This window comes from Pleurodeles waltl, chromosome 4_1, assembly GCF_031143425.1.
Source record: "Pleurodeles waltl isolate 20211129_DDA chromosome 4_1, aPleWal1.hap1.20221129, whole genome shotgun sequence".
NCBI lineage: Eukaryota > Metazoa > Chordata > Amphibia > Caudata > Salamandridae > Pleurodeles > Pleurodeles waltl.
Window position 1 is genome coordinate 546996973 of NC_090442.1, and position 20357 is coordinate 547017329.

Here is a 20357-nt window from a genome sequence, read left to right on the forward strand (position 1 = left end):
CCACATTTAACAAGTCTGTCTACACCAAATGAATTTAGATACATTATTAGTCAGACTCTGTTATACACAACCGACTGTACCTGAGAAAAAAAATCTGGGGCCCGATTCACAAAGTTAGACCAAAAGTCTAAACTTAGACCAAAAGTCTAAGTCTAGACCAAAAGTCTAACTTTACTCATAGTAAAGTTAGATTTTTAGTCTAATTTTATCTTTGTGAATGGGGCCCCTAATTTGTTAGACACGGAACATAACTTTGATAAAAATAAGATGACCACATCTTTCAACTCATTACAAAAATGGTGCTATTAAGAAAACAATCGAAATCTGTTTCTGGCACATAACTAATGTTTGTGGTGAGTCACTGGATATTTTGTCAACAAGAAATACTGTGCCAGTTATAGACAATTCGTTGGTTGGGTTTGTAAAATGCCAAGAGGGCCTGGGCGATGAAAGGACCCTTTTAAAGACACATGCCAACAAAGTCCAATCCACAAGTGACTGTTTTAAAATTTCAACTTCCCCCTGTCAATGTCCGCTTGGGTTTTAGTCAGCACCGTGATCCCTCAAACGTACTCGGACGCAGAACTTTAACATTCACTTTAGGCGGAGGTCGAAGTGCGCAGGGGTGCAACGTTCCCAGGCTTTATTAATTCGATTAAAATAGTTCCCATATTTTTTCTTTAAAAATCACCCGTTTCTGAACAGTTGAGTTCTTGCAGATTGAAAGGGGATAAGAAGGAAATCCTCTACGTGAATTGAGAAAAGGGACAAACAGCTAAAGACGAAGAAAGTCTTCTCTGCAGGGTGCCCGCTACCTGTAGGGCATGCCAATGTTAGCATTTGTTTAATATGCTAATCAAAAGGCTGCATGGGACATATTCTGGAATTTGCACTTTTAAGGCAAACCTATAAAAAAGGGTTGCACTAGTACAATTCGCGTATTACTAGAATAAGTTTTGAAAGTACTGTAAACATTGAAACTAAACGTTTTTGCACATTCTGGAACCTGTCTCCTTACTGTGTGTACTATACTTTTTGAACTAATGACTTGCTTGTTCACAGTGCTTTCTAGCACAGGCGTTAACCTCTTAGCACTATAGACACACGTCGGTATTTCCCCACTGGACCGACCAGGGTTCAAATCCGTGACTGTGTAATTACATCTACGGTCATCTGAGGTGATCGAATGACCAAACTAAATTTAAGTCTCATTTATTGCCCATTTGAAGTGTGATCATATATCGTATTTCACATGCAGTCGCCTGTTGGTGAAAGATCAACAAAATAGCTTACAGAATATTTTATTTTTTAGCCACGTCTGTGACCGCGTGCCCACATTTGCTGACCACGCCCCCACTGTACTCACAATCACAGTTGCCACACTTTCCTTTATGCACTTCAAACGCCGACTTCAGGCTACTACAATTTGGTCCATGTGAAACTATTAATGTCATATACAATTGGTTGCTGCTTCACTGGGAAGGTACAGTTAGGTTGGCATAGTGCACCTACAACGAATAGACACTAGAGTGCGCTCGAGGTACAAAGTATGATGTGAGCAGGCCTTTATATATTATTTTTTTTGCCAACAGGGCTAGGCAAGCTGATTTAGTGTTACTTTACCCTAATTATAAGAAATGTTAGCAGAGATTTAAGCAAATAAAACAATACTGTGCCGCTCTCCATGCAGTCGAAATCTTCTTGCACAGGGCCTGTTGGCTCCTCTTAAAGTAGAGAGCCCCCATAAATAGAAAGTACACTTCATATGCTGGGAATCAGACAGCGCCACATACTGGGCATCAGGCAAAAAGAAAGAACGCATACCAAAACGAATCCCTATTACACACGTGTCAACGCCGACGGACCCGTCTTCGATTCTTACGATGTGGCAACGCTAAACTAAGGGGGCGCCATGAAACATCCGTTCAAACACCTCCAAAAATCTGGGCTACGAAAAGGTAGCATGGATGTGACAAATTACTGTTAAAATGAAAAACTTCAAGTTAGCTTCTAAACCTAACGCGCATATTCAGATACCTGTGGCTGGGGCATTAACTGAAAGGAGCTTCTCTTTCAAGGTATTTCTGCCTAGGGAGTAAATTAAACACCCCCGTTTGGATTCCCAGCCAAACTAAAGCATTTCCTCTATAGCTGCGTTCCACTGCCGTACTCTTACCGCCCAGCGCTTTGAAACGCTTCTGGTGATTGAGTGTTTTATAAAATAAAAATAAAATAAAAATACTCAACTTTATCACTACTATGGGTGTTCACATTGGCCAAAATTTCACATTTGAGCTTCATCAATAGCAGATTAAAGCCATCTGACAGGCGCTTCTTTTGCCAGACTACAACTGGAGAACAGTTAAAGCCCACCAATAACGTCATAGAAAGACACTCAGAGCAAAAGAGTACCATGCACTGCACCAGCATGGCTACATGAAAACGTCGTTAAAACCAAAACTTACTTTAAAACAATATTTAAATTGTAATTTTAAAAATATTCCTGTCAAAAAATTTAGCTATGAACAATACTGCAGAGATTGATCTTTATCTTCTTAGTTGTATGGTGATAAATAGTACCTAGTAAGTCCCATTACAAGTAGGCAGTTTACATGTGAGGCTACTGTGGCCGGAAATAACATTTCCAAGTGATATCCCCACACATAAATCTGGCTATTACAAGTTCATCTCCACAGGATGGGGAATAGCTGTGCGGATCCTATTTCAGGCCCAATTCCGCACACTTTTTTGTGGATTACCTGGTTTCATTCACCATTTACTCTGAGCATATGGTAAATAGGAGGGGGAGGCTGGCAAGGGGTATAGGTGGAGGACGCGGAAGGTGGCAGTGGAGGATTACAAGCCTGCCCCGACCCATTCCCAATGGAGGTGTCTAGGGAGACAGCAACCAGATCCGAGCTGCACTTGCAGCCCAAGCCTCCAGACATTTTACCAGCCGGACTTCGGGCCAGCAAAACTCGGATCAGATGTTTCTGCACCTAGTAAATCTGGCTGTGGGAAATCAGCACCACCAATAATTGGGTGGAGCTGTATCCCATCCGGGGATACCCCTCCTTCCAGCTTCATATCAAACCCTTAGTGTGCATGGGGCAAAGGATTGTAGCATTTTATAAATTCAGTAATTTACAATAATCCAACCCACAGGATAAAAAGCAATATCCGAGCTCTGTTGTAACTTTCTATAAGCCATTTTTGGCAGGGGGAGCAATTAAATAAGGGTACTCTAAAACAACAGGATGCATTTAGAACAGTGGTTTCCAACCTTTTGACTTCAGTGGACCCCCACTTTATCATTACTGGAACCCAAGTACACCCAGTGAATCATTATTGAAATCCGGGGACCCCCACCGAGTCATTACTGGAAGACGGGGATCCAATCCTAAACATTGTTCATGTTTTGAACCGCAAAACAACAAAACAATACACAAAAAATACAGAAACAAGCATTCCATCAAACACATACACAAACAATAACACATTTTCATTTATTTTGCAAACAAATACAATAAAAAAAAATACAATTCTTAATTTTAATAAGAAGGTTGGAGCTTTTTTAAATTAAATTGAAGCCACACATCGCCCATACTATATTCTGCTTGATGCCCCTGCAGTGCTCCAGCAAATCGATCGGAGGATACTAATTTAATGTTTGCCTTCAATTTCAAATTCCTCGACATGTACAGTTAGTTTGTACATTTTCATTTGTACATTTAGCCACTTTATATACACTTTATTAATCAGTTAATATTTCATTAATTTTCTAAGCAGTCACAGACCCCCTGAAGATGCTTCACGGACTCCCAGTGGTCCCTGGACCACAGGTTGGGAACCACTGATTTAGGACATATCTGGGACTACCTGGGTGAGTGATGAAATATGTCCTTACCACCCTTGATGGTCCAAATGCAAAAGAAAAATGTGGGGGAGAGGAAAGGACCGGAGGAAAAAAAAGAGGAGATGTAATAAGAGGTAGGGATGCTTCAGGAGCTCCCTTACTCGCTTCCACATAAGAGGGGGAGCGTTGGGTGGAAAACATATGCTCTAAGAGTCCACTGCTCCGTACTGAGAGACATCCTGAGAGGGTGAGTGTTGAGAAACTTAAGCTGTATTCCAGCCCTTGAGAGTCAGTTGCTGTTGGTAATCTGAGCTAAGGAAGGAAGACCATCTGCCCAATTAATAACTCACCTCATCACAGCCCGCACACCTGGGCTTCTCACTGTCGCAGTAATGTCGGCCACAGAAGAGTTTGCCGTTCTTCCAGAAATAGATCATATCCACCAGAAGCTCACTGCAAGTTGAGCACACGAAGCAAGCCGGATGCCACAACTTGTCATAGCCAGCACGCTCGGCATATACTGCGGGGTCACCTTCCTTCATGTTCAGTTTGCAATGGACACATGACTGTAACAAAGACACAGTTTGACTAAATGAATACTTATCTAATATTGCCGTGCACCACGTCACATTTAAATTGAAGTATGATCAGCAAAACAACATTTTTATTTCAAATAAAGAATACACCATTCTCCAATGTTCATCCTTGCATAATCTCTACAGGTACGTAAGTCTTTCACATTTTAATTTTAACTCACAAGTGAAGTAAATGAAATGCATTTTTAATATCCCATGTGTGCTAAAAAAATGCAGGAAATCTAATTACATTATTTATTCAGTTTTAATATAGAACGAACTCATTGCTTGGATGATAGAGGCGCATTACTTATGAAGGGGTGGGAGGTTCAATTCATAGTATGTACATAAAGAAATCCAAGAACCCTGATTTGGGATAGCATGTAGGTGTGTTTCCCATCAAACAGATTAAAAATGAATGAAGTTTATCATACGTAATACAATATTTGTATAGAAGCCCGATGAAAAGCCAATGCTTTATGCAGCATAAATTCATGTGTTCAACTACTTGACTTGTTAGTTCCAAACGGAGGAAATGGTTGACTTGACATGATTTATGAGGACGATGATCAACATAAGGGTACAGCAGCAGCAGAACTCAATCGCAAGTAACATTCAATGCACTTCATCGTGTGCATAGGACATGACTGCTATTTAGGAAAAACATGTTTTGTCCCTTTCCGATCAAAAGGAAACCAATTCTAATAGAAAATCTTAGTCAATTGTCCTAGAAGTATCAGCTCTGAGGGAGACTGTTTTGATCCAAAAATGTTTCTTGCAGTTACAGGGGCGAAAAAAAGGAGGCGAAAAAAGTCAACATTTTAATCAGCACAACACCAAAGTGTAGTTGTGGATGGCGATCTAAATGGTGGGTCCGTTATTGGAGAAGATCATGCTCAAAAGTCCTGCTTATTGCACTCTGGTGGCTTTTCCAAGTAGTAGGGGTTCAATACCGAGGTATTCACTGGCATGAAATACAGTAATGCGGCATTTAGCCAATCAACTATATAATATCTGATATCATGTGAAGAGATAGTAGAAACAGATTGATCATCTAATTCTATTTTGTTTAACGATTCCACATTCAGAGAGAAGGACAAGGGATAAAGGGAATAAGAAGAAGACGGGAAGTGGGAAAGAAGGAAACAGACAATCACAGAAGGAGGTAAGGATACACACAACGAGGGGGTGAGAAAGCGCTGGAAAAAGAATGAACAATTTGTGCAGCAATCGGATGTCACAAGAGAAAGAGAAACAAGGAGACATTAAATATCAAACTGGTAATTGCTACTGATAGTAAATATCTGATTTTGTGCACATCTGGGAACATCATTGTTATTGGTAGGGTGTAGACCTGGGTTCTCAAGCTACTTGTGAGTAGCTATCCTATGTGTAGTCCAACTTAGTAAACAAAACACGTTGACTAGTTGAATTAAGTAGGTTTCCAAACCTCAAAATAATGTATTCAAAGTACAATGTGTGCATTTTAAAAAACTTATCAGCTGATTTCTGCAGGAAAAAATGCTAGGGATGATTTTAAAACAGTAATTCATGCTGTATTGGAGAGTCGTGTTATTGATGTTTTTTCATACATGCCAGAGGGCATTGTGTGTGTGACTGCTACGACACGTAAAGGCATTCAAAATAAGACTGATGAAGCTTTATTTTCTACATTCTTGCTGGTGACCTTGCCCGAGGCACTGAAGTGGTCACCCCTAGTAATCATGCATGCAATGGCCAATAATAAAGTCTTGTCTGAAGTGGTCATTTTTGTCACACTGATAATTTGTGTGACTAGCCTTGGATGATTTTTACCGAACCTAAGTAGCTAATATAATAGAAAAGAAGGGATATTCTTCGGTGTAGAGTGTGGTGGGAGGTCCTTGAACCTGCCTGGATGGAAAAGGACTCACATCTGCTGGAGAAACACACACCATACTTCGAGAATTCTGACAGCTTGCCCGTGGCCCTGCTGGCAAGTTTGCAGAAACAATTCCAAAGCAGAGGGTCTTTTATCATTTTAGCAACCACCACTGTACACATGGCTGATGCAAACAGTGTTGAAAAGGCCCAACATAAAAAATGGCATAATTTAGGGCACAATGCCCTAAAGGAGGCTGCTCTGTGGCCAGTGAGCTTCCAGCTAAAGCGTTTCAATAGAGGGACCAGCTGAATCTCTAAAACTGGAAATCTAACAGTCTGCAATCTTTAAATGAGGTGAGGGGACCGTGGGATGGTGAATGCAGCATCATCCAATCAGTTAAATGTCTATGTCATGTACTTGGATTCATCAGAATGCCAGGGATAGCAGAGGTTACATGACTTTGAACGTTACAAGAAATTATATCATCTCACCTCGACCACCTCCAATCACCTTGCAAGCCGTGATGTCACATGAACATTGACATAAAAAAACACAGCACCACCAGGGAAGTAAAACAGACTCTCAAACATGAAAGATAGGCAATTGTAAAGCAGACATGTATTAAGAATACCATCCATATATTAACAAGGTGCTGCTATGATGAACCATGGGCACAGCAACCACTCACCTAAGAACACCCAAAGAAAAGTAATTCAACCAAGTACAACTTCTTATGCCGAATTATAGATTGAAATGCCCAGGTACAACTACTGTGCAAGTAAGAACTGTTTTACATGTTCAGGCGAAACTTCAAATGTCTAGTCACAGGTTAAAATGATCAGGGATGGCATCAAACGCCCTTGCAGCACCTCAGATGTCTGCATACAATCTTAATCTGGCAAGATATAACCAGATATGCACACATGAATGTGTGTTCTGAGGAGTAGCCACGCTTAGCACACCTGTTCACTGTTGCCACTTAAGAGAAGGCAGTGCCTCAAATTCTCCAGTATGCCTAATAAGCCAATTACAGCATAAGGCACTAAAATGCCCACTGCAAGGGCTAGTGATGATCTGCCTTACAATAGCAAGGGTCTCGTTTATTATGCTAGTTTAGGTTTTCTTACACATATACATTTCTGTGCATCACACAGTTGTTGGATCTAGATCACTGCCAGAGGTATGTATTAGACAATTTTACATCTTAGAGGATGGGAAATTTGGGGCTTGGTCAATTGCAAGTTGGACTCCGTTTGAAATGCAAATCACCCTCTCTGTCCTGGCCTACGCTCCTTGGTTTGTTCGTCTAGGAAAGGCCCATCTCTTATGATTGAACTTAGTATATTTAATTGTAGCCTTTAACATATAAAATAGCCTACATTCCCGGATGGCGAAAGACACAATGTGAACAAAACTGGAACTATTTGAAAACAAATAAAATACCCCGTCCCAAGGCCCCCCCTCTCCCCATCATGCACTGAACCATAGCACTACGATGAATTAGTCATATTTGCCAAAAGTCAAAGGTAAAACCGGAGATCCATAAGCCCCTGAATCTGTCAAAAGCTCGGCCTCAGTCCTCAAGTAGCGTGGACATGTGAGTTCCACATATTCTATAGCGAGGTATTCCAAGAAGGAGGACCAATCCTTGTGGAGTACTTTGTTATCCATGGACATGGTGATCTCTGCTATTGCTAGGAAATCTCAAACTCGAGCCAAACAGTCTCTTCATGTCTTTCCCCATAGTTTCAAAAAGTAATTGAAGCACCACTTCAACTTTTTTGTTTCGTACTATGGGAAGAAAGTGAACATGATCTAGGTTGAGACAAATCCAGTATAACCTTATGAGGGTGATGCAGATTCTTTGTCTGGGATATATTTTCGATCACCATCAGAACGTCATCCTAATGTTTTTATAGTTTATGATTTTGTTAGTGTAGAAATGATGTGGTTGCTCTGATCTCTTTGATCTGCGAGTGACGTTTCTATGGCTTCAAGTATCAATACATGGGTATTTTGCGGAGTACTTCCCTTCCTGATACATTCCAAAGATGGTCTAATGGATCTCTCAAACTTATTCCTCCTCGCTGACTTCCCTTCCCAAGTCCCTCACCTGTCTTTTTCTGGTCCAGTGACTTTCCCAGAGCAGCTGGTTGGAATAAACCTGTAAATGGTGGAGATGAGTTGCTGGACAAGATCACATCCCCACTGCCCATTTTCCAAAGATTATTAGCTCTTTAACAGCCTCAGCGTTTTCTACTGGGTGCATAGCCCAGTGCTTCACTTGAAAACAGCAAATTTTCATTCTCGGAAAGGTCAAATTCATTTTGACTTCTTCAAAGTAATTCATTTGTTGTGTTTTATTTTTTTTCAACGGTGTCCAGCATGAGACTTTTTTTTTTTTTTAACATCTAGCCATAGTTGAAACCCTCTTCCCCATATATATGCCTGTAGTACAGTTCAGATTGCAGCAAATCTATGTAATGGGGCAGAAATGTAGTGAGATTTCCTGCCAATGTCAGTCTCTCCCTAATGCAAAGCATCACTCCAGTCACAGGTGATTAGTACAGACTCCAGAGGCCAAGTTTTCTGGCTAATACTGGAGCCAGGCAGAGTCTGGCACCAGCTATGGTGTGGTCTACTCAGCACCATTGCTTTGTCATGTGGATCTTACCCCCATTCGACCATAAATCACAACTGGGGTGTCTGGTAGCACCGTAACAGTTTTAGACGTACCCACTCTCCTTCTGGCAGTGAGAGATATTGAACATGGAAGCCATTCTGCGCTTGTTCCCTTCCAGCATAGTTGGTTGCAGTTTGGAACTGCTTGATGAAGGAAGGAGGTGAACATACTCGCGCGTCATGTCTGCAGTGTCATCTGTGAACCTTTCAGTGGGAGACCAGGAGAAGAACATGAGAGCTGCATCCTATGCTACTGGGGACGCAGTTAGAATCTCTAGGGTAGAAATTCCATTAAATACCAATCCACTCGGAATTTCTGCATTGTGTTGCCGTCTGGGCTGTTTAGTATGAGGGTTTAGGACTTCTGCCAATCAGTCCTGTAGTCTGACACGCTATGGAACGGCTCCATTACTCTCATCAGTGGAGAACGAGCGTGTGGTGTCTGTAAAGCAGACCATGATGCCATCAACAAACATCGTACTTTCGAAGACACGGGGCCCAATTTAGAACTTGGTAGACAGGTTACTCCATCACAAGGCTTACTGATATCCCGTCCACTGAAATCTAAATCCCCATAGAGCCTATGGGATTTATATTGTGTGGGATGGGATATCCATCACTGTTGTGACTGAGTAACCCGTCCGCCAAGATCTAAATCAGGCCCACAGTCTCAAAATCTCAGTCCGTCGTTATTCTGTTTTAACAGATATGTCCAATGAAATGTTCTAGAGTGAGTACAAACAAGAAAGGAAATAGGGGAAGTCTTTGCCTGGTCCCCCCGTAGATAAAGATGTAATCGGATTGCATACTATTTACACTGATGCTTGCCCTAAGCTTCTGACAGCGTGCTAGTATCCCCTAACAAATTTTAGTAGGAAGTCCAGCATGGCAATTATGTGCTTGAGGTGGGTCCAATCAGGGGTAGCTTCCACTGGCGCAGCAGGTGCAGTGGCACTGGGAGTCCGAGACCACAGGGGCCCAACCAAACCCAGATTATTGCTCTATTTCATAGTTCAAACAGCAGCTGCCGGGTCTATTTCCTTCCTTCCTTCGTCTAGGGTCCATGACACACTGGCTAAAATATTGGGTCCAAGTAACTGTTAAATGCTTTTTCAGCCTATAATGACAGTAATATGTTTATTTTATTGGCTTGTTGTGCTTTAGCTGCCCTAAGTATATTTATTTTTCGCATACCAGCAAGATGTTTCTCCGGCATCAAAACCAAGTTGATTCAGTCAACCAAGTCCAGCGGAAGAGATGTGGTTGCACCACAAGGATGCCAGTAAATAGCATGGCATCTAAATTAATATAGGGCAATAAGAGGGGCATTGACTATCATCTTTACACTTCTTAGGGATACATGTAATCACTCCTTCTTGCATTGGGCTAGTCAGGGGTCAGTCTCAATAACAGAACTGAATACACAGGTTAGCATTGATGTCAAACTTTTACAGAAGGCTTTAGAGAAACTGGCTGTGTAGTCATGAAGGGCAGGTTATCTCCCCACTTTCAGTTTAGGTGTGCATGTTATTACTCCTTTCACAGGAAAGGGGGCTTCTAATAACTTTGCTTCTAAATCAATGATCCTTTGCCTTCTCTGGGTCCTGACATAGTTCCCAATGTCTTCATTTCCAACTGGTCCTTCTGTGGATAGTTTCTGAAAGAATACTCAAAATATCTCTTCTATGTCTTCATCAAACAGCCCATCTGTTCCCGTTTCCCCAATAAGTCCCTTTTCCTATCTCTCACAGCCATTGCTCTCGGTTTATTGACCAGCCTTGAGTACAGAAAAACAACAGTTTTGTCTAGTTTTGGCCATAACGTATCCAGCTTCATCTGGGTCCAAGGCCCTAAACTAACCTTACTTTTTTTTTTTTACAGCAACTTAGTTGATATAGGAACTTTATGACTTCTCTACAAGTCTCAACTGGTGCTCCAATCCGAAGTTAAATATGGCCCTTTTCATATTGAACTCAGCTGCTGCCAAAATGAAATGTCTTCTGCTTTCAATGTTTCTCATACTCGTCATCTCTACAACATCTCTATAATTTTCCAGCATAAAATAGAAGATGGTATCTACAACTGCAGTTGTGAGGGGACAGACAGTCTCTAGGTTGTAACTTAAACTACAAACTTTGTCCTCTAACCTGTTTCAGAGTATCTGACAATATGAAAGAGACCACCACAGGGCCAGAAAAGACTATAGCCCTCATTACAACTTCGGCAGTCTTTGGTAAAGACTGCCGAAGCTGCGGGTGCCAGAATACCGCCAGTGCTGGTGGTATTTCTGGCTCCCTATTTCGACTTTTCTGCTGGCCCAGCGGAAAAGTCACATCAACATTGCAGCCGGCTCGTAATAGAGCCAGCAGCAATGCTGATGTGCAGCGGGTGCAGTAGCACCCGTCGCAAATTTCACTGCCCGAAGCGCGAAGGGGCTGTGTCTGGGGGCCCCTGCACTGCCCATGCCAAGTGCATGGGCAGTGCAGGGGCCCCCAGGGGCACCCCGAGTCCCCTTTACCGCCAGCCTTTCCATGGCGGTGTTTACCACAGTGGCCAGGCTGGCAGTCGGGGACTCATAATCCCCAGGGTAGAGGTGCTTGCACCGCTGCTCTGGGGATTATGACCGCCAGGCAGAAGCCTGGCGGCATAATGAAGGGGCTGGCGTTAAGGCCGTGGCTATTGTGCCACGGTCATATTAGCTGGCGGAACACTGCCAGCCTGTTGACGGTGTTACCGCCAGCTTACCGCCAGCCGCCAGGGTCGTAATGAGGCCCTATATGCCCTAACGATATGTTGGTCCCCTTATACAAGAGGCTGCCGCTAACCAAGAAATGGTCTAATCGAACAAATGACTTTACAGGCTGCTGAATAAAAAAAGGGTCTCTTTTTGAGTTTTTGAAGGGATGCAATAATTATTGCACCCAATAAAAATCAACATCAAGATGATATTTATTGGGTGCAATAATTATCATCCATCACAATAGTCTGGGGAAAAACATGCAGATTTTGGTATTTAGCTCTCCAAAGCCTGCATGTTTTAGTGTTTACCAGGCATTTCCCCCTGGTCAATAGCGGTAGGTTTAGCCTGCAGATATTTATCATAAAGATCATAATTCCGATGTGTGCGGTCACAGGACACACTGTACATATCAGAAAGTATTGCTCATCTAATATGGTCATAGGTTCATCCCTGTGTTGACGCACCATATATTTACTAATCCAACATCCTTCAGCAATCCTTGTATCTTCTTTATACTGAAAACTTCCAGACCATTATTGTGTCCATCTCTTATGCTATTCATTACAATACTGAAGTCTACACCTATCATGATGGTCCCTTTCGCTATAAAGAAAATGTCTCAGATCGCTTTTTTGAAGAATGGCTCTCGATTTTCACTGAGTGACCAGGATGCCTAAAGGCTTGCCCATCGTACCAGACACATATCTATTGTCCCATTGAAGTTTCTATGGTGAGAGTACAAAATAGCTAACCCAGTTCTTTCGGCTGGCCAAGATGAAAAACAGTGTACAAGGAACTATCTCGATTTGAGTTATCCCAACCTTTCTTGAGTTAGTGTGTGTCTTGGATCATACAAACATCCTATTAGAATGCTTTAATTGTTTCAGTACAACAAGTTGTGGTGTGTGGCATTCACCCCTTAACATTATAGCTAACAATTATTACTATCTCAGTACCTTTGTTCATGGATCTGAGAGGAAAGAGGCCAACTAAAGCTCTCTTCTCTAGTAACTGTGCTGTATCTGCAGGCAAGAGTATGTGTCAGCCCCACCCCCTGGGATGCAGCTTACCCCCCTACCACTAGATTCTCCCCAAATGAACAACAAAACATGGTCACTACAACAAAACTGTACTCCACCTGTCTCAAAATCAACATAGTCCATTGTTTCTGTCTCCACTGCACACTCCTCATTCTAGCCAACAAACCCAAATACTGTGCATGCGGTGACCAGCATCAGCTCTACATGGTCTCTTTTGCTGTTGCTGGAATCATCTGTCAAACCCTGAGGAGTCCTCACTTCCCATATTGTACTAGTTATTTTCTTCACTTGCAGTAAATCTTCTGTCAGTGCCTCCTCTCTATGCCTGTATCTGCAGATTGTTTCCTTGTTCCTGATTTCCACACTGTTTACCTCCCTGGATGTGAGCCTGGAGTGTCTCCTCTGATGTTAGCAGGACTGGCTGATCCCAAATTCACATCCAGACTAAATATTCCCCTGGCATTCTCCAAGGTAAGGGCCACACGTCTTCTTTACTCCCCGTTCACAAACAGCCTGAAAAAATTACCCCACTAGTAGAGGGCATTGCCTTTGCACATATAGTTTGTTACCTTCTTTTTTTCAATGTAATATTGTGTAAGATATTGAAATAACTGAGTTCTGTGACCTTTGAATAAGAAAGTTCCCCTGGAACATGCAATAAGAATGATCTCTTGTTTTCCTTAAAGAAGTGCATGCTTGTAATACTACACAGGGCCAAATCCTGTGTGTGCAGTGACATTTAATAGGAGGATCCTCTGGTCTGTCCCTGATCAGACTGGAAAAGGTTACGGATATGTGTCTGGATACCATCTCTTTTGGTGATGTGGGTTAATTTTCGCACCTTTCTTGGGAACATATATTTTAACTTAGCTTAGGCCTGCAGCCTGTGCCCTTTTACCAGATATATGCTCTAACTTTACTTATTAATTTTATTTAAGCTCAGCCTGCATTTCAGTTGGGATGTTTTATTTTCTAATCAGCTGTGATTCTGCGATTCCGTGAACGCATTATTTTTATTTTTATTCACAATATTTTATTGAGTACTTCTGCCCAAAGCTGTACAAGAGCAGTACATAATAATCCATATAGTAGTGTCTCCACAAGAGTGCATAAACATTCTGCCACTTTGGAATATGCTCATGTCAGGCCTATTTCACAGAACATAAGCTTCTTATAAAAACATCATACAGGCCAAGGAAAGGGAGGGAGGTCATTCCAGCCAGGATACCCATCCACGCTATATGCCATTTAACTGCAGTCTTCAGCCTTGTCTCTGCAACCATCCAAAGAGACTGCAGGCAGACCCCAGTTTTTGGGTAATGAGGGTGGGTGCTCCTTCCATGGACTAAGTATGGGCAGATAGGCTATCACTGCTATAGTCTTGTTCCAAAGATGAGTCCTATGACATTGGCACCTCTTATTAGATCCCTTATTTGGATGTTGTAGCATCTAGACCCACTGCTCTTGCTTCATCACAAGCTCTTCTAACTTCTCTTCCAAGAATAGCAGTACTCATCCTTGTTGATGTTGTTTGGAACAGTCGTCCACTGTTTTGTTTCCATGTCACCCATCCTATTACCCAGCTGACTTATCACCTTCCACAGCTCCTGGACACAGGCCTTTAAATCATTCCTGACAGCAATGATTTCCATTTTCAGCTCTGCCTGAAGTGTTGAAGGTAGTACTGAGTGATCAGAAGGCCCTCTTTTGGTATAATTTCTTTCTCTGGTAAAAGGTCTATGTTCTCCTTTGTCTTCCTTGGCTCCTTAGGCTGCTAACACATCTTTATAGTTATTTTTCTTTATTATTAGCCATTGTTTTGTTTGTTTGTTAGACTATGTGGTAATCGCCCTCTCTACACTTTCCCTTCCTGAAGTCACCTTTCAGGTGAACCAAGTGGGGCGGTCTATCCACGCTAACTCTAGATGTCTCTCATTGGCAGAGAGGGCCTCCCCACATGGGGGGCTCTGGTTTGTTCTTCCAATGGTGCAATTAAATTATTTGCCATTATTTAGCTATGGCGGTGGATGCTATTCCATCCCGCTCTTTCCACAATAACACATCTCCCAGAGGAAGTCAGCAGCTTTTTAAAGTCTCCTAAAACATGTACGTTTGTATCCTCCCTTTCTGGTTTCTCTCAGTAAAAGCTGATGTGAAGAGCCAAAGTGACGCTAAGATTGGAACTGCCATTGTTAGGGGCTCTAACAATGGAACATGTCACTATGAAAAGGCCTTCCTCTACGTCAGACTTATGCATGCACCACGGCTGTTACTGCCTTTGGAGCATGTGCCGAAATGATGATACTTTCTTCCAGCAATTGTGGAAATATCACTCTCCCTATCCCCTTAAAACTGGGGCACTTGTCTATTTGTCAGGTTGATGCTCTGAGAGTTTTGAAAGTGACTCCTTTCAAACCCACTGCCTTCACACTGAGAAACCCAAAAGCCTTGTGCAAGCTTCTATCTATCTCCTGTTAGTGTCTGCTTCTGGGTTTTCGGATCAGCTCCTCACTATCTCCGTCGACAGGCCCGAGCAACACCTTCAAGATGGTGGCTTCTCGTCCGTCCCTTCCAAGGCTCACTGCTCTCAGGTCAGATCTGGGGCTTTCTGACCCCCCCAGCACTGTGCGGACAATTCCGAGATCTGGTAAGAAAAAATCATTGGGGGCTTAAGTTGCTAATGAAAGCAGGGTGCTAAAGAAGGGTGCTAAAGAAGGGTTCAGATGGTCCGAGTCTACTCCATGCATGCCACAGATAACGTTTTTACAGCACAAGAGCAATTTACTTTCATGAGGACGAAACAAGCTACTCTTTTTCTTTTGCTTTTGATGCAAATACATTTCTCAAGATGACAGGCAAATGTATACAGAGTTAACACAATTTTCAGGTTACAAAAAACAGACACAGTTCTAGTGAAGTGTGTGATTCCTTTGTTATTTAAAACTGCTGCTCAACTGTCACTTCAAGGATAATTCATGTAAGGTTTGCATTCCACTAAATGTGGGTAGTTATCTAAACACAATGTGGCAAGTCAGAGAAACGTCTCTACACAACCCATAAATCCAGATTTGTATTGCTCTTCTCACCTGTTTTTAAGCAGCTTAAGCAAGCATGACGCAAGAGAGAAATGGTACAAGGTGCATTCATTGATGGCTCCAGAATTGATGAAATTCGCAAACAAAACTGGAGCAGATTGTACCTCTCGGATGCCATCTGACTCCCTATGTATTGAGTGGCATCAGGAAGTTCATAATAATGATGATATGCAAGAACTGCCCAATCATAAAACCAGCAAAACACACAATAGCGACACCTTCATTATTTAGGAGTCAGAAGAGTCATCCTTAGTTGGGAGCATTGTGATGCCTCCCTCTGCTAGCCTGAGAACTATAACCTCAAAGTATGTCATCTACACAGGACAAAAAGTACAGGTCATGGTTCACCATATGTACCAGTCAAAAAGGACCCATATGTATGAACTTGGTAGAATGTGTTTCGTAGGACCTGCTCTGCTGACACAAGCCGACACTTGACAGTTATCATGCTGGCTCCTGTGTCACGCAGAGCCTCCACCCATTGCCCAATAATGGTAACGCACTGCCTACACTTGGAAGTATTGGAAGGAATGTGGGCTTTTGGCACCATATCTTTATCCCGCAGGTACCCTAGGGTTACTGAAGTCTGTTTCCCAAAACTAGCTGGGACAATCTCCTTCCCAGGCACTACAAAGGGCAACTCAGGTGTCTGCCCACCAGTGGGGGGCTGTGCCTTTGGATCAGACTGGGACTAATTACTACTACTCATTTAGGAATTATTTTGGGGGCCTTTAGAGAACTCCTTATTTTAAAGTTGGTCTCCCCCCCCTCTTTCTTTTGGTGGGAACCCTGACCACCTTTGTGGGTGTCTCCTCCAGATACATTTTTGGACACTAGTGCTAGCCCAGAGGTCCACCTCCTCAGCAAACTTTCTGGGATCAGTCAGAGTACTGTCAACCATGTGCTGGCACAACTCTGTAAAACAGGTACTAAGAATGTGCTATCTCAAGATTAAACTGGACAACCCAACATAATCATCAACTTTGTTGCCACACACATAGCCATTCATTGCCTTACTGGAATAATCAATTAAATCTACACCGGATTGGTTGGGGAGCTTCTGACTGTCCCTGAATCTCTAGCGATACTACTCAGGGGTCAGTCCGAATTTGACAATCAAAATAGCTTTCATGGGAGTATACTTTGTCTGGTCCCCAACCTCTAATGTTAGAAGTGTGCCCCTCTCAAGTATTGGCAAGTGTTTCCACAGACCCGCCTCACAGTGCTCTTCAAAACCCAATGTACGCTTCATTAGCAGAAAACCACTCATCAATGTCATCTCCCACCACATATCTGGGCACCAAATCCTTGGGTATGCGAACCTTCTTGTCTCCCTCAGGTACTGTTTGTATGCTGCCTCCATCACTTTTGCAATCAGCCTGCCTGGCATTGAGTTCCAGCTCTTTTAGACTCAGTTCATCAGCCAGAAGTAGCTTCTTTTCTGTTAAGGCTCTTTCAGCTTCCTTGGCTTCCCTCTTAGCCTCTATTTCTAATTTTTCCAACTGCAGCTCGAAATCTCTCTCGTCTCTCCTTTCTTCTGGGGTCAGGCAATGACTACAGACACTGCTTTCTAGCGTCTCAAGTAACACAATTCCAGGGGTGTCCCCCTCATCTGCTGCAGGTAACTCTGCAGAACAGCCATTCACAGGCTCCTTCTACTCATCATTCTCTTGGGAGTAGGACTCTGCCCAGGCCCTCCGCGCAATTTGAAACTCCACCTTCTTGGTGGGGCCTGTAGCAGGTACCACCATTCCTATGCAAAAGCTTTTCAACTGCTTAACTTTGTACTCCTCCAGCTTAGCCAGCTCAAACTCCATGGCTCCACTTGTATTACCAGCCAGAGACATGATGTATAGGATGTATTATAAATGCAAAGCAGGGAAAATTGAAGAAAAAGAAGTGGCCTTTAAACGTGTGTAGGTAGTGTACACGTAGCTATTGTATGGCGAGGCACAAAAGTCCTATCCTCACTTCTGATCACCAATGTTAGAAACTGGGGCTCTAGCTGACAGAGGTATGCATCCTGTCCAAGTAGGGATCAGAATCCAAGTCGGGGTAAGTCACAACAAACCTAAATGATCTTGTGCTCACTCTCTTGTAGCTTGTCACAGAGCATGCAGGCTTAACTTAGAAGGCAATGCGTAAAGTATTTATGCAGTAAATCACACAGTAACAGTGAAAATAACACAAAAACCACAAAACGTACTCCACACCAGTTTAGGAAGATAGATATTATTTATCTGAATAAGAAAAGACCAAAATGATAAAAACCCTATATGCACAAGTCAAGATATCTCTTTTTGGATGTTTAAGTAAGTCTTAGTCCATAACAATCAATGAATGTATCTCTTTAGCACAAAGTACCTGGGATGGGTAAAAAATCACGATGCAGGGGGCCAAAGAGGAGGCGAGGCATTGGAAAATAAAGTGATGCGTTGATTTTTCCAGCACAGCAGAGGTGATGAGTCAATTCTTATCTTGCAGGCAAGGTGATGCAACAATTTCTGGGTACGCAGCCCTGGTTCCTTATTGCGGTGTGGGGACAGTTTGGTCGACTCTAAGGCAATGTGTCAATTTTTCCGGTCAGTGGATTTTCTCCCTTAGATGAAGTCTTTGAAGTACCTAAGACTTCTTAACAGGAGGCAAGCTGACAAGGTCTTGGAGATCAATTGTGGGGGGAAGGGAAAGTCCTTCCAGCAGAGTAATGGAGCGGCAGGCAGCAGGAGAGCAGTTCTTCCAGAAAAACAGTCCAGATGAGTCCTTTGGTCAGCACTGCAGTCCTTTTGACAGAGTTCAGTAGCAAGTCCAGAAGTGTCTGATTTGAGGGGGTCAAAATCCTGTATATATACCGAAATGTGCCTATGAAGTGGAGGAAAATTCAGAGAGTAGTTGTGAAGTGCAACAGTTCCCCTTTCAACCCAGTCCTGTCTGACAGGAGATCTATGGGGGTTATCAGTCCTTTTGTGTGAGGTCAGGCCACTAGCCTTTGAAGTGTAAGTGAGAGCCTCTCTACTCTTCCTGCCCAGGGAAACCCGTCAGTATGCAAATGAATGCAGATACAGCGGAGTGTCCTGTGTTTATGGCTGCCTGGGTGGAATGCACAAGGGTCAACCAGCACAGGCCAGAAGTGGATTGGAGACAAGCTGTAAGGCATAAAGTGCAGATAAAGGCCTACTTTCTAAAAGTGGCATTTCTAAAATAGTAATGTTAAATCCAACTTCACCAGTAAGCAGGATTTCTCACTACCATTCCAACCATACCAAACATGATAATGCCACACCTTTCAGATCAGATATTATCCCTTAAAAGTATATAAGGGAATTTACAATGCTGGCCTATGAGAGGTGCAGGCTTCACACTAGTGAAAAACAACTTTGGGTGTTTTTCACTACCAGGACATGTAAAACTTACAAGTACATGTCCTGCATTTTACTTACATAGCATCCTGCCATATGGGCTACCTAGGGCATACCTTAGGGGTGACTTATGTAATAAAAGGGGAGTTTAGGGCTTGAGAAGTAGTTTTAAATGCTAAGTTGAAGAGGCAGAAACACTGCACACACAGGCCTTGTAATTGCAGGCCTGAGATATGGTTAAATGGCTACTTATGTGGGTGGCACAGTCAGTGCTGCAGGACCACTAGTAGGATTGAATTTACAGGCCCTGGGCACATCTAGTGCATTATATCTGGGACTTATAGGTAAATTAAATATGTCAATTGGGTAAGAGCCAATTGTACCATTTTTAAGGGAGAGAGCACAAGCACTTTAGAAATGGTCAGCAGTGCTAAAGCAAGCAGAGTCCTAAAACCAGCAAAAACAATATCCAATAAATGGAGGGTGCAGGCAAAAAGTAGGGGGAAGACCACCCTAAGGCTTTCAGGTCTAACAGAGATGTTTGATAATGAACATCCCTATTTTCAGTGAAACCATCATGTAGCTGGGGAAATCGTATTGACCAGTGTCCAGCACATTTTATTTAAAATGGCTTCCCTGTTCACTATGTCTAAGAATTAACAAAGACATAGTAAGAGCATATATGATCATGCAAATATGCCCTCACCTGTAATATAATGCACCCTGCCTTAGGGCTGTAAAGCCTGCTGTACGTATGACGTACCACTATTGCAGGCAGTGTTAGGGGAGACTTGGCATACAAGTGTGTACCATGTTGTGTTTTCACTTTTTGGAGCACCTTGTCACGCAGCTTGCAGTGGCTGTCTGTATGAGTTTGGTGCTGGGTCCCTTAGAGTGGCACAAGCTGTGCAGCTCTTCGGGACCCTCTTTAGTACCCATGCCCTAGGTACCAGAGGCACCATTTCGAAGTGACTTACAGAGGTGCTAAAGGGCCCAGTCACTTAGGGATCAAGTGACCAGGTGTCTTGTTTTGGGGAAGGAACACTGGCATGGGAACCTGGTTAGCAGGAACCCAGTGCACTTCAGTCAAAATTCCATCAAAAAACAGGCAAAAAGTGGGGGGACTTCTGCAACCAGAACCCAGTTTAC

At 42.8% G+C, this 20357-nt stretch overlaps 1 protein-coding gene across 1 annotated transcript in view; it reads right to left on the reverse strand.

Annotated features, from left to right (window-relative positions):
* Positions 1 to 20357, reverse strand: part of TES (testin LIM domain protein) — a 156018-nt gene that overhangs the window by 49961 nt on the left and 85700 nt on the right. Inside the window, exon 5 of the mRNA XM_069228929.1 lies at positions 4207 to 4422. Within this exon, the coding sequence (XP_069085030.1) occupies positions 4207 to 4422 (216 nt within the window). The remainder of the gene's footprint in view (positions 1 to 4206; positions 4423 to 20357) is intronic.